Raw genomic sequence first — 14,558 nt, forward strand, 5'->3', positions numbered from 1 at the left:
CCCTCATACGGTCTCTTGGTTTTTGAATGACGTACTTAGATTAGCCTCAGACACTAATAATGAGTCATGCTCTTATATAACCCTGCTTAGAAAGACTTTATTCCTAATGGCCATGGCCTCAGGTGCCAGAATATTTGAACTCTCAGCTCTCTCTAGAAATCCAGACCATATGGAAATCCTCCTGTCGGGTGAAGTATTACTATCACCAGATCGGAGGTTCTTGGCTAAAAACGAGGACCCACAAAACAGATGGGCTCCATGGAAAATCATTCCTCTGACACAGGACACCATTGTGTCCTGTCGTTACCCTTAAATCCTTCTTAGCCAGGACATCTGAAAGATCTTCAGGCCCCTTTTCATTAGAGAGAAAGGTGGTGCGATTTCTCTTAAAGGTATTAGACAACAAATACTGTACTTTATTAAACAGGCCAACCCGGATTCAGTCCCACACGTCCATGATATCCGAGCAGTGGCTACCTCCATTAGCTACTTTCACAACATGAATTCCGAAGACCTGAAGAAATATACGGGTTGGAAATCTCCAGCAGTTTAAAAACGCCACTATTTAAAAAACTTAAAGGCCCTTAAATTCCCAGCAGTTGCTGCAGGGAGCATAGTCTCCCCTGAATAATGAATCTTATCAAACTCCTTTCCTTAGCCTTGGATCACTTCTTTTCCCTTAACAGTCTCTCCTTCCTACCTGCCTTGCTTGTATTCCCTGCTAAACCTCTCCGGGTCGGGATGGTTCATTGTCATCCCGCCACCGGAATATGTATATAGTGTTGATACCATATTGGTTTTACGGACCTGTCTGTACATACCCTTGTATATTGCTTCAGATACCATGCTTAGATTGTCTTGTTATATTATCTTGTTATTACTAGTTCTAAGCCATAGTTTAAGTCCTAGTGTAATTAGTAAATAAGTAAAATTTTCTGCCTCATTACAGTGCATTTAAAAAAAATTTTATTCTTTAAATGAACTGTGGGTTTCATTACCCCCCTTTTATATACTTGTTTGGTATCTGTTAAGCTTGGATGGGAATTCTCTGATACCTTTTCACCGGCAGACACAGGTCGAACCCAGAAAAGGGATTTTGACGAAGGAAAAATCTATTTCTGGGGGAAGACCTGTGTCGCCCGGTGAACCCATCCCTTTTTTCTTCTTTCCCCACCCTTAACCAATCCAAGCTAGGGTGTCTATTCCAGGAATGTAGATGGCGCGCGGGTCAAGTAGTAGTAGCAAGAGCGAGAGCGAGGTAGGGAGAGTAACCTTTGTAACGTCTCTAGCCGTGGGAGGGATTTTGGAAAGGAATCCTCTAATTGGCAGAAGACCTGTGAGTAGTGGCTTCCACTCGCCTTGTACTTTATACCCGATACCCTCTGGGTGCTTGCGCGAGGGTAGTAACCTCAGCATACCATGCTAGCTTTTTTCTCTGGTATATTTAGGATCTATTTATACTTAGAAAAGTGAGCTACAGGAACTTTTCACCGGGCGACACAGGTCTTCCCCCAGGAATAGATTTTTCCTTCGTCAAAATCCCTTTATTCCAGCTTCATTTATTCCACACCAACATTCTTGTTCCATCCTATTTTCACTAACTATTTAACCCTCCTCTTTCAGCAGTTTTACGTTCTCTATGTCTTATATCTCTACTCCTGATATAATTTTTTTTAGATTTTACCATCTTTCTAGACGTATAATTGTACAAGAGTTTCTTTTCCCATTCTGATTTCTATCATTTTCTTATCTGGTCATATTCTTATTCTGTTATTTTTCAAAAAACCTTAGCCCAATAACATTCATAACTTTCGTTTGTTCCATCAGCAATATAAAAGTCATCTTCCTCCATCTGTATACCAGCAATTCTTACTGATTTTCTGAACTTAACATCTACTTTTACCCCTGACTCTCCAATACCTTTAACATAACCACTCTGCCACGTTGCTCCACTCTTTACCCCAAAGACTGCCATGGTTTTGAAAAACAATACTAGTTTGTAATTACTTGGTAAGTATAAACTATATAAAACTTTATATTTTATTAATAATAAAAATGCCATATTTTACTGTAGAAATATAACACTCAACAATGTGACAAACCCATCCCATTTAATATGTACACCAAAGTGAATGAGACCAGATACAGTGGAACCTCTACATAAGAAAGTCCCTATGTACGAAAAATTCAGGTTAAAAAAGCAAAGACGAAGATTTTTTTGCTTCTGTGTACGAAAATAATTCAGGTTATGAAAGGGTAAAGTCCGCGATTTGCCGGGCTGCCGAGAATAATTTTAAAACTGGCGCACCACCAACTAAGTAGACTCGCCACCATCCTCCCGCTCTCCCGTTGGTTCCTGATGCTAGTCACCTCTGTAAGATCCTACTCTCCTATTGGTCAGCATCTGTCCCATTATACCTCTATGTAAAGGCCTTAATTGACCATTTTTTGCGGCAGCGTTATCGTAAACACCTGGAATTCATTCATTCACATATATTCGTTTGTTAATTTAAATTCGTGTTAGTGATTTTGCTTTCGTTGTATTGTAAGTTACTTTATTGTGTTGTGTGTGAACTTGCCCTCTTACGCCGACTGGACGTATTTTACGTCAACATTTTTTGTCTCCCGTGTGCCGACTGGACGTATTTTACGTCGACTTACAAAAGTTTTTTTTTTAATTCGCGGAAAAATACTTATAGGCCTACCAGCCTAAAAATTTTGAATCATGCGCCTTGGGGGATGCTGGGAGTTCACGTATCAAGGTGTTGTTTTGTTTACAATCGTTACGCAGGCGCGCAAGCGCGAATTTGTTTCTTGCCGCACTAAAAAGTATCTGTGACACATCTCGGAAATTATTTCGTCACTGACATAATTTTTGTACCATTGTAAATTAGCCGTTATATATGAAAATGTGCGCATTTTTATGTAGAATACAACAATAAAATACTCATGATTGTAGCTTTTATCAGTTTTGAGATATTTTCATATAAATAACGATAATTGCCAAAATTTCAACCTTCGGTCAACTTTGACTCTACCGAAATGGTCGAAAAACGCAATTGTAAGCTAAAACTCTTATATTTTAGTAATATTCAATCATTTACCTTAATTTTGCAACTAATTGGAAGTCTCTAGCACAATATTTCGATTTATGGTGAATTAATGAAAAAACTTTTTCCTTACGTCCGCGCGGTAACTCTTCCGATAAAAATCATACATGCGATTGTGGTAATGTTTGCACCATTTTAAAATTAGCTGTTATATAAAGTTTTATATATGGAAATGTGCGTAATTTCATGCACAATACAACTAAAAACAACCCATGGTTGTAGCTTTTATCAGTTTTGAGATATTTTCATATAAATAACGATAATTGCCAAAATTTCAACCTTCGGTCAACTTTGACTCTACCGAAATGGTCGAAAAACGCAATTGTAAGCTAAAACGCTTATATTCTAGTAATATTCAAGCATTTACCTTCATTTTTCAACAAATTGGAAGTCTCTAGCACAATATTTCAATTTATGGTGAATTTATGAAAAAAAATAACATTTTCTGTTCGTCCGCGCGGTAACTCTTCCGAAAAAATCATATGTGCGATTGTGGTAATGTTTGCACCATTTTAAATTAGCCGTTACATAAAGTTTTATATATGAAAATGTGCGCAATTTCATGTAGAATACAACAAAAAATAATTGAAGGTTGTAGCTTTTCTCATTTTTGAAATATTTGCATATAAATCACGATAAATAGAAAAAAACCACGTTCTGTCAACTTTGACTCTACCGAAATGGTCAAAAAACGCAATTGTAAGCTAAAACTCTTACAGTCTAGTAATATTCAGTCATTTATCTTCATCTTGAAATAAATTCGAAGTCTCTAGCAAAATATTTAGATTTATGGTGAATTTAAAAAAAAATCTTTCCTTCCTTCCGCGCGCGGATTCTCCGCCACAAATCTCCGAAATGCGTACGTACCATTCTCGGAATATTTGCTCCGTTTCATATTAGGCATTTCATAGAGTTTTATATATGAAAATGTGCGCAATTTCATGTAGAATAAAACGAAAAATATTTGAAGGTTGTAGCTTTTCTTATTTCCTAAATAATTGCATATAAAAAATATATATATATAAAAAATTTGACATTCGGTCAAATTTAACTCGTCAGGTATGGTCGAAAACTGCAATTGTAAGCTAATACTCTTACAGTATAGTAATATTCAATCATTTGTCTTCATTTTGAAATAAATTGGAAGTCTCTAGGACAATATTTAGATTTATGGTGAATTTTTGAACAAAATATTTGTTTACGTCCGCGTGTTACGAATTCATGCATTATTTTGTGATAATATTTTCTCTGTGTTGCTTTTATCGTTTTACAATGTGTTATATACCAAAATGATCGCAATTTAGTGTACATTACAACGAAAAAAAAGTAACTTGTTACCTTTAACCGTTTTGCGCACAGCGCGATTTGAATACAATTATATATGAAATTTCGTTTTTGCGCTATCATATATCGCCAATGACAAAAAAAGGAGCCAAAAATGAACTCTTAATCTTGAAAACTAAGCGCGCTGTGATTTTTTGAAAAAAAAATTTTTTCCACTTCCGCGCTCACTCTGAAACACCTCCGGCACACGGGAGACAAGTTTTTTTTTACCGCTTTGGCGTAAGAGGGTTAATGACTTACGTTATTAGCCATGGTCCCAAGAATGTTGCTGAAGTTCACGGAAAGAAGAGGATGTTTTCTATGGAGACGAAGACGGATATAGTCAAGAAGTGTTAAGGTTTTCTGTCATTTGTTAATGTGTTTCGTAAATTTAGTGTTAATGTTTTCTGCCATTTTTTAATGTGTTTCGTAAAGTTAAGTGTTCATTTTTCTGCCGTTTGTCCTCCCCCTCTGTCGCTACTTTCGGACATCACATCACTCGAAAGGTAAGGTTCCATATTTTACTACATATGTACATACATGCACACAGTATTTCTTGTACCCTGTACGCTAATACACTTTATTTACAGGTACAGTAACGGTTAAGTATTGAATGGTCCAAATTAGTGTATTTCATTGTTTATTGGTCAATTTAGCTTTATTATAAAATTTACTGTGGTGTTTTTGTAGGGCTTGGAACGAATTAGGCAATTTACATGTAAAATGGAGTTCTAGATACGAAAAAATTAGGTTACGAAGGCCGCTTCGGAATGGATTAATTTCATAACCTGAGACACTACTGTACATACTTTGACTAATATCCAACATGAGTCCTTTCTGACTTAAAATTTCACATAAATGACTTACCAATTTCACATAAATGACTTACCAAACAATTACACAGCTGTAAGTTTTCTTACTTGGCAGTTGAAAATTCAAATTGTTTGGCGGTGGCGGCGCTGCCGTCGTTAGTGTAGGTAACAAAAGGACCCGCCCACTTTTTGGGACATCTGGCACTGCTGAGCTAACTGTCCTCAATTTGTTTTCTGCTGGCCACGGAGTAACATCAGTGGTTTTCGCAGTCATTTTTTCATCACCTTTGCAGTTTACCCTCATATTACGTGGAGTACTCTTTTGGTGATTGTTACTATTAGCTGCCATTTTAGCTTTTCATTTAGCTAAATAAGAATTAGTGTTAGCTTGTAGTACTCTAGTTCGAACTAGGATGGCAAAGCTGTATTACGATCGGCACTCCAAATGCGTGAAGTGTAGGGGGCAGGAATGTAACAAAGACTTAACTTGTGCTGTATGTCAGGATTTAGAGATCAGTCTTGGAAAAACTTTAAGTCTCATTTAGAAAAGATGGAAAAGAATAGGAAGAGAAAGGCAGCTCTTAGGGCCAAGACTAAGTCTAGTATTGAAGCAACTCCTTTGCTTTAGAGGCAAAGAAGTCAACTTTTTCTCCTACTTCCTTACCACTAACTCCTGTCCAGGTATCCTATGCTTCCAATATTAACGCCATTGCCAAAATGGACAAGAAATTTGAGTTTTTGGCCAAATCTTTTGGATTTGGAATTGTCATTTCATGCTTTTGTTGAGCATTCAACTAGTGCCAAGGATCAGTGTTGTACCTTAGGAGGTGGTTGCCCGTCCCCCCAGTTCTCCTAGACAAAGGTTACTGTTCCACTCCCCCACACCAGGAACATACCGAAGGTCGAAGGGAGACTTTTTTTTTTTTTTTGGGGGGGGGGGGGGCATTTGCCCAGGTGCAGTCATCGACTCTGTTGAACCTGTTGACTCACGGGCTTTGACTAAACGCCATTGGAAAGGCTTAGACGTAAATGAAGTGTGTTTTTCTTCCAACTCGGAAGTGTCGTCACCTGAAAAGAAGTTACAACATTGTCGTGCTGTGGTCTCTCACCCTTTGAAGAGACATGCCTCGTTCGCAGATTGTTCGACTCCTCCAGTGGAAAAGTCAAAGGAGCATAGGAGTCCGCAACCATCCTGTAGTTTTGCCATAGGAATCTGCAACCGTCATGTAGCTTTGTGCCTGATCAGGTTATTCAGGATTCATTTAAGTTATCACTAGAGAGTTAGGATCCTTCTGGCGACAGACACATTCTGGCACCAAAGCCCTCAGAACAGTATATTCACTCTCATGCTGTTGACTCCCTTTAATGCTCATCGAAAGAAGTTTCATCTCGTTCCCCTCCATCAGTGTGAGTTACCTCGCCAGCAAGTCAATTGCTGACTAAGAAGAGTTGTTCAACTGCCACTGCCTCGACTTCTACATATAGCGCTAAACAAGATGAGTCATCTTTGGGACCTTTTAGACAGCAGCTTCAAGAGCTCATGGGTTTGCTGAAGAAAGCAACTGCTCTTAAAGGAGAAGACAATGGGCTGTCACCCGTTTCATCTGAAGAAGAGGAGGAAGAGGATCAAGACTCGAAGTCTTTGTCAGCCTACTCAAGTCTTGAAGTTTTTGCTCGCCAATTACCCAGATTTTTTGAGCCAGCTTATCCATCTTCTCCGCCTTGAATTTTCGTAATGGATAAGAAGACAGTTGCGAGTGGCCTACCAAAATAAGTCCTCTTCTAAGTTGACTTTCAAATATGTAATCAGAAGGTGCTTCACACTCCAGTAGGAGCAAGACTCCATTTCTTCTGTGAGTAATGTAGCCAGAGAGGAGCAGAGCTGTGGGTAGTACAAGTACTCCAAGGTTATTTGATCCCTTTTCGAGAAGATGCTCCGTTGTCCGAAGCTCCCATCACATTGACAGCATACTCGGAGGGATCAGAGAGTGGCTTTGGCTAAAGAAGTGGAGGCCCTTATCAGAAAGCAGGCCATAGAGGAGGTAAAAGACGCAAACACCATAGGTTTTTACAAGCTCTATGTAGTCCCTAAGGCATTGGCTGGCTGGAGACCTGTACTAGCCATCAGTGCCTTAGACAAAATTTTGCATGGAAACCAGTTGATCTGTTATGTCAGCTCTCCAGCCAGGCAAATGGATGATGACTTTAGACATGGAAGATGCCAACTTTCATGTCCCCATCTATCAAGACTCCAAGAAGTTTCTGAGGTTTGTCTTCAGAGGGAGAATTTTTCAATTTAGAGCCCACTGATTTGGCTTGTTTACAGCTCCCCAGGTATTTACTCAAATCCTTGCTCCCCTTTGGAAATGGTTACATCTGATGGGAATCAATGCTTCATTCTACTGAGATCCAAGTCAAGTCGTTAGTGTGTGGAGGACTTGGACAACATGTTACACCTAACTCAACAGTTATGGATAAAGATAAATCAGAAGAAATCCCAGTTCTCTCTGTTTCAGAAGATTTTGTATTTAGGGACGATTCTAGACTCAACTTTTCAGGCTTTTCTCTCCCCAAAGAGGATAATCATGTCTAAGGATGGTGTAAGAGTTCTTGGTTTGCCTGTCATGCTCAGCACTAGACTGGATGAGCCTCCTCAGAACTCTAGTGTCAGTGGAGAGTTTTGTAACTTTAAGCCATCTCCACATGAGGTCTCTCCAATTCTTTCTGAGGGCGAATTGGAATCGAAATACTCAACTAGACTCATTTGTCTTTTCCCTGACAGAGGAATTAAAGTCAGATCTTTGTTGGTGGTTTTTGCAGGAGAAACTTCAGGAAGGGATCTTCTACTCACTCAGAACCCTGACCTAGAGTTCTTTTCCGACATATTGCACAGAGGCTCGGGAACTGTCTTGAGGGAGAAGACAGTTTCAGGAATTTAGACAGAACAAGAGAAGACCTTTCACATAAATGTGAAGGAACCAAACGCAATTTTCCTAGGACTACAAGCCTTCATTTCATTAGTTGCTGGAAGAAACATAGTGATTTATGCAGACAACACCACGGGCCTATCGTATGTCTGCAAACGGGGGAACGCACTTTCTCTCAGTGAGGTGGCAGATCTTCTTTGGGCGAACTGACACAGAATCAATCTGTTTCCAAGGTTCGTCCAAGAAAAATGAATGTCTTAGCAGATGAGCTGAGCTGCTCCAACCAAGTCCTTCCTATGGAGTGGACTCTGAACGAGAGTTTGCCTTGATGTATATGTATTTCTCCCCTTTGGTCTTATAAGAGAGGTCATCAAAAAATTCCAGTCTCATTGGAACATGTCTATGACCTTTGTTGCTCCATTCTGGAAGGAATGGTTTCCAGACCTCCTCAATATACTGGTAGACTTCCCAAGACTACTTCTACAAGGTCAACGTCTTCTCAAACAACCCCACTTCAACAGGTACCATCAAGGTTGTCCGCTCTGGCCCTGACAGGATTCAGACTGTCAGCAGCCTTGTCAGATTGAAAGGTTTTTCTTGAAGGCCGGCAGAGACTATTGCAAGATGTAGGAGAACTTCTTGCAAACTGTACTAGTGGAAACTGATAATCTTTAGAATGTGGTAAAAGTGGGAAAGTCTGGAGAAGTTGACTGGAACTTGGACGTTGTGTTAAGGTGGTTATCCAGTCTGCATCTCAAGCCATTATGTTCTTCTTCCCTTAAGAACCTTACGAAGAAGATATGTTTTTAGTTGCTTTAGCAACAGCTGGTAGAGTGAGTAAGATCCAGGCTATTAGTAAGGAGATTGGATTCGCTCAAAACATTCCAAGTGAGTTCTTATGTAGGGGATTTTCTGGCTAAGAACGAGAACCTGTTGAAGCTGTGGCCTCGCTGTTTTATGATAAGGAACCCGATGGAGATTTTGTGACCAGAGGAAGAAGAGCGATTGTTGTGTCCTGTAAGGGCCATTAGATATGCTCATAGGACAAAGAACTTTAGAGGAAGTTCAAACTGTGTCTGGTCTCTGGTGTTTGGTAAGAGACCCCTCCCGTCCTCTCTCCAAAAACGCTATTTTATTCTTCCTAAGAAGTCTTATTCTGAAAGCTCGCTCTCAAGTCCAAGAGGAAGTCCTTAACATTTTGAAGGTGAAAGTCCATGAAATTCGAGCAGTGATGACTTCATTAGCTTTTAGACACAATATGTCAGTATCCTCCATTCTGCAAACAATGTTTTGGAGATCAAAGTCAGTGTTCGCATTGCATTACAGTGGTCCCCCTGTATTCATGGGGGATGCGTACCAGACCCCCCCGTGAATAGTTAGAACCCGCGAATGTTTGGAACCCATATAAAAACGCTAATAACAGCCTATTTTGTTAGTTAAAACTCAAGAAAAACCCACTAAAAATTTTCATAATAGGTTTTTAATAGTTTTATCACATCAAGTGCATTTTATGATGAAATTGATAAAAAAAACAGGAATTTGTAGATATTTATCATAGCAAAATACTGCAAATGTGCGAATTTTCCGCGAATAATGCGGGTAAACCTTCCCAAGAGAAATCTGCGAATGTGTGAGTCCGCGAATCCGGAGAACGCGAATACGGGGGGTCCACTGTATTTTAAGGATATAGAATCTGTTTTTGAAAATTGTAATAGGGTGGGGCTGTTATCTTTAGCTGGCATGGTGTTTGTTGGGAGAAGAAGCATAGAGGTACCTCTTTTCCTCTACTATCTCCTCGCCTTGAGGTTGTTGTGTTTTTGGTAAGCCTGGGGGTTCAATGTACCCAGAGTACCCACCACTTTTTTATGGTTAGGCAGGTGGTTTTTTTTAATTATAGTGTAGACGACAGTATTTTGAACTGGTTGTCTGATCTTTGCCCAGGGCAAGGGCAAATTGTTTTATTTTTGTTGACCATTGGTGAAACTTGATGGTTACAAAATCCCACTATGAGTAGGGAAGACCCTGGTCATTACTGCCACTTCTCCTACAGGTGATGAGAGTGCTGACTAGAGGCAGTATTCACTTGCAGCTGCTCTCTCACCAGGTAAGGTACTGCAAGCATTTTGTAATTTGAGTATATTATTGTTTCAAAACCAGTAACGTAATTAAAGTTGGAAATAATATGATTTCACATATATTTACCAAACAATTACATAATCAGAGCCCTCCTTCCTTCCCAGAGACAGATGTTATGGCTTAACAAATTGATGACAGTTAGCTCAGCAGTACCGGGAGTTCCCAAAAATGGGCAGGTCTCTTTGTCACCTGCACTAACAACTGTAGTGCCACTGCTGCCAAATACTAATTTGAATTTTTTACTGCCAGGTTAGAAAGCTTACAGCTATGTATGTAATTGTTTGGTAAGTATACGTGAATCTTTATTTTATTATAAAAATACAATTTTGTTGCTGGGTATAACTCAGTTGTAAGATATATCTGTATAGATTTTCTCCTGTCAAGACAGGAAATGAAAAATTTTAACCCTTGAGGCCATAGACTTAGCCTAACAATATATATGTCTGCCTTGCTTGATTACTTCTTTACTAACCTGAGTAGGAAGTATACTTTGTTTTGTACCTATTATGCCTAATGGCATAAGTGAAATTGAATACATATTTGAATTTTGTCTTTTATGTTTTCCAGATATCAAGATAAGAATAATGTCAGTAAAGAACGAGTCTATTATGAAGATAAAAGGCTTTACCTGGAAGCTCGGGGCATTCTTGTTACACCAAAAAATAGTAGACCAGGCAAACTAAGGGATTCAGTCCGAGAGTTTGAGGTAAGGTTTTGATTTTTTTCAATATCTGATAAGTGTAAAATTTTATTAAACAATTGATATTTTATGTATGCAACTTACCAAGTAGTTACATAGCTATAGTTTCTACTCTGTTGGCAGCTAGAATTTTTAAAATTTGTGGTAGCACTAGTTTATTTTGGTCAGGTGATCCCCCCCCCTCTACTATCTGGTGAGAGAAGAACCAACGGCGCACGAAAATCAGTTGTTTCTGCCGGCTGGTACTGTTAACACAGTTCAGTAATCAGTGAAATTTTTTTAATTTCTTTACCGTCGCTCACTGTTGGAGTTATTTGGTGAAGTACTCTTAAATATTGGTAGCCTTTTTTGGTGATATTAGCTATTTAGGAGGTTATATAAATATTTAATTTTTGCACTGAAATTAAATTAGTATTGAGTTTGTCTACAGACATGTCAGATACTAGCTTAACAGGTATTAGGTATTGCAGCAAAGACTGCAATACAAGGATTGCTAAAGCTTGCAATGATCCACATTCAATTTGCACAGGTTGTAGGGGACAGATTTGCACACCAGGACGGACTTGTGGAGAATCTATTAATTGGGACAAGAGAACTTGGGAAATCTTGACTAACTACACGAACAAGTTAGATAGAGACAAAAAGAGGAAAGCGGCTCTTAGAGCTAAAGCTAAATGCATAGTTAGTCAGGAATTGTTGAATGATTACTTGTCTCTTTCTGAACCTTCCCCATTACCTGTCAATCCTAGTCCTAATCTTGGCTCTCTTACACCCGCACCCGATGCTGTGGCCAATTTAGAAGCAAAAGCAGATAAAAATTTTGTTATCATGCTTCAAGCAATGGAGAAATTAGGAGCATCCGTGAAAACCCTAATGGACAAGGTAAGTGGTAAAGTGAGTCCCAGTGCTAGTGTTGTGGAGGAGGTAGCTGTTCGTCCCTCTGATTCTCCTAGGCAAAGGTCCCTGTCAAACTCCCCAGAACCTGGGAGGAGGTATACTGGTAGCCCAAGGGAGGTCAGTGTTGATAATTCCAGATCGCAACAGAGCGCCATTGGAAAGGCATCTCTGAAGGAGTGCTGCTTTCTTCTAGTGCTTCCAGCTCCAGGGAGTCCTCTCCCAGGTGCTAGTGGCGTTTCTTGGACGAGTCCCATCCATTGAAAAGGAGGGCTCACAAGATGTCTCCCTCTCCAATCCACGGGAAAAAGGCTAATCTTGTTCAAGAGGAGCAGCCTTCGTGTAGTTTTTGGGACTCGCCAGAGAGGTTCTCTCAGGATCTAGAAGGAGGGGGACATTGTAGTGAGAGGATTTCATCCTCTAAGTCTTAGTCATCGTCTAGAAAGTCTTCCTCTGGTAGACTTTCGGAAGTCAAGAGCAAGAAAGGCTCAGAGCTTTCTTTGGCGCCAGAGTAAGTTTCCAGATATTTCATCGGCACCTGTTCGTACTTCTAATGCTGAAGAACAGGTAATGCTTCCACCAGTCTCACCTGTAGTTCACAAGACTCCTGGGATGCAGGATCCACGTCTGGAATATGAGCGCCCATCAGCACATAGGATGCCTACAGCACTGGAACCGACAAAAATTCATTAGCACCCGAGCGTCCACTAGTGTCTGAGTGGCCATCGGCATCCGATCATCCATTAGCACTCGGGTGTCCATCACACCCGAGCAGCCACAAGTGTCCAAGCAGCCACTGGATCAGTATGAAGCTTTTAGAAAATCTTTGTCATCAGTTACAGCTTCAGTATTACCGACAGGATCTCATGCTTTGGCGGCACCCGATCCTTCATTTTCAGCCATTCAGAGCAAGTTTGACAACATTTTGGGTCTTATTCAGTCTTCGGTGCCCCCGGTTCAAGCTCTAGAGGACTTGTCACTGATTTCTTCAGCTGAAGAAGGAGAAGAGGAGGATAAAGTGTCATCTCTCACTGTGTACAAAGCCCTACTGTTTTACTTTGTAGCAAATTTTTCTGACTTGTTCTCGCCAGTAACTCCTGCATCATCAGTGTTTTCCTACATGAGAGACAACCAGGAGGACTCAGCAAAATTATCTAAATTAGTGCTGTCCTTTTCGGCATGGAAGGTGTTGAAGGAGATTAACTTTTGGCTGGAAGATAAGAGGGATCTAGGCAAAGTAAACTTTAGTTTCCCTCCTCGTCTTTCAACGAGAAGACGTATGTTACAAGACTGGAGCTCTCTCTTTGGGTTTATCTGCCTCCTCCCAGGGAGACTTTACCAGTCTTATTGACACGGCTAGAAGATCGGCTTTCAATTCAGCCAAGATCATGTTTACGTCTTCAGAATTGGATCACTTCATTAAAAATATCTTTAGGGTATTTGAGGTGATAAGTTTCCTGGACTTGACAGTGGGAGGCTTGGGCTGTAAGCTCAAGGATTGTTCTACGTTGAATGAGGATGCCTTTGTGGACATTTCAGGAATTATCTCGTGTTTAGACAAAGGAATTCGAGACAGATCCTTTTAACTAGCCTCTCTCTTCACATTAGGTATCCTAAGGAAGCCAGAACTGTGGTGTTTTTTCACCTCTAAAGGAGTTTCTCGTACTCAAAAGTCTGCCTTGCTGTATTCTCCATAGGCTAAGAAGCACATTTTTCCAGAGGAGACGGTAGTGCTAGTTTCCTTGGAATTGTAGAAGAAGGCACTACAAGATCATACATAATCTGCTAAAAGTACTCGAGAGACTATTCCCAGTGTATGTCCTTTGCCAACTATGCGTGGACAACCCTTTCGGGGCAGGGGATTTGCTAGACATTACCGTAGATTGAGGGGTAGAGGACATTTCACCCCTAGATCCATAAAAAAATCCAGAACCAACTCCTCTGCCAAAAAGTAATGTATCAGTCCTTCGTGCGCCAGTAGGAGTAAGACTCCTACATTTTTGGAAAGAATGGGAAGCAAGAGGTGCAGAATCTTGGATCATAAAGGTATTAATAGGTTACAGTATTCTATTCAAGAGCAAGCCTCTGTTATCAGATTTAACGATAGCTTTGAGAGCCTACTCAGAAAGTTCAGAGAAATTTATCGCCCTTTTGATAGAGGTTTTGTCCCTCTTGCAGAAGAAAGCAGTAAAGTTAGTAGAAGATCAACTAACCCCAGGTTTTTACAATCATCTTTTTGTAATACCCAAATCTTCAGGGAGCTGGAGGCCTTTGTTGGACAAAAGTACTCTGAACCAATAAGTGCAGAAGACAAAGTTCAAGATGGAGACAAATCAGTCAGTACTATCATCAATCCATCAGGGGGATTGGATGATCTCCATCAATAAGGAAGATGCCTACTTTCACATTCCAATCCACCAAAATTCAAAGAGGTATCTGCAATTTGTCTTGAAGAACAAAATATATCAGTTCAGAGCAATGTGTTTCGGCTGTCGACCGCCCCCACAAGTGTTCACTTGAGTCCTAGCTCCCATTGCGAAATGGTTGCATCTAGTTGGGACTTGAGTCCTAGCTCCCATTGCGAAATGGTTGCATCTAGTTGGGATAAGAATATCCCTATACTTGGACGATTGGCTTCTCCGATCACAGACAAAGG

The 14,558-nt window shown here is 40.1% G+C and overlaps 1 protein-coding gene across 4 annotated transcripts in view; it reads left to right on the top strand.

Moving 5' to 3' along the window:
• LOC135221733 (WD repeat-containing and planar cell polarity effector protein fritz homolog) overlaps positions 1–14,558 on the top strand; it is a 248,545-nt gene that overhangs the window by 90,520 nt on the left and 143,467 nt on the right. For all 4 annotated transcript variants that reach the window (XM_064259528.1, XM_064259531.1, XM_064259530.1 and 1 more), the window contains exon 3: positions 10,876–11,014. In XM_064259528.1, the coding sequence (XP_064115598.1) occupies positions 10,876–11,014 (139 nt within the window). The remainder of the gene's footprint in view (positions 1–10,875; positions 11,015–14,558) is intronic.

This window comes from Macrobrachium nipponense, chromosome 3, assembly GCF_015104395.2.
Source record: "Macrobrachium nipponense isolate FS-2020 chromosome 3, ASM1510439v2, whole genome shotgun sequence".
NCBI lineage: Eukaryota > Metazoa > Arthropoda > Malacostraca > Decapoda > Palaemonidae > Macrobrachium > Macrobrachium nipponense.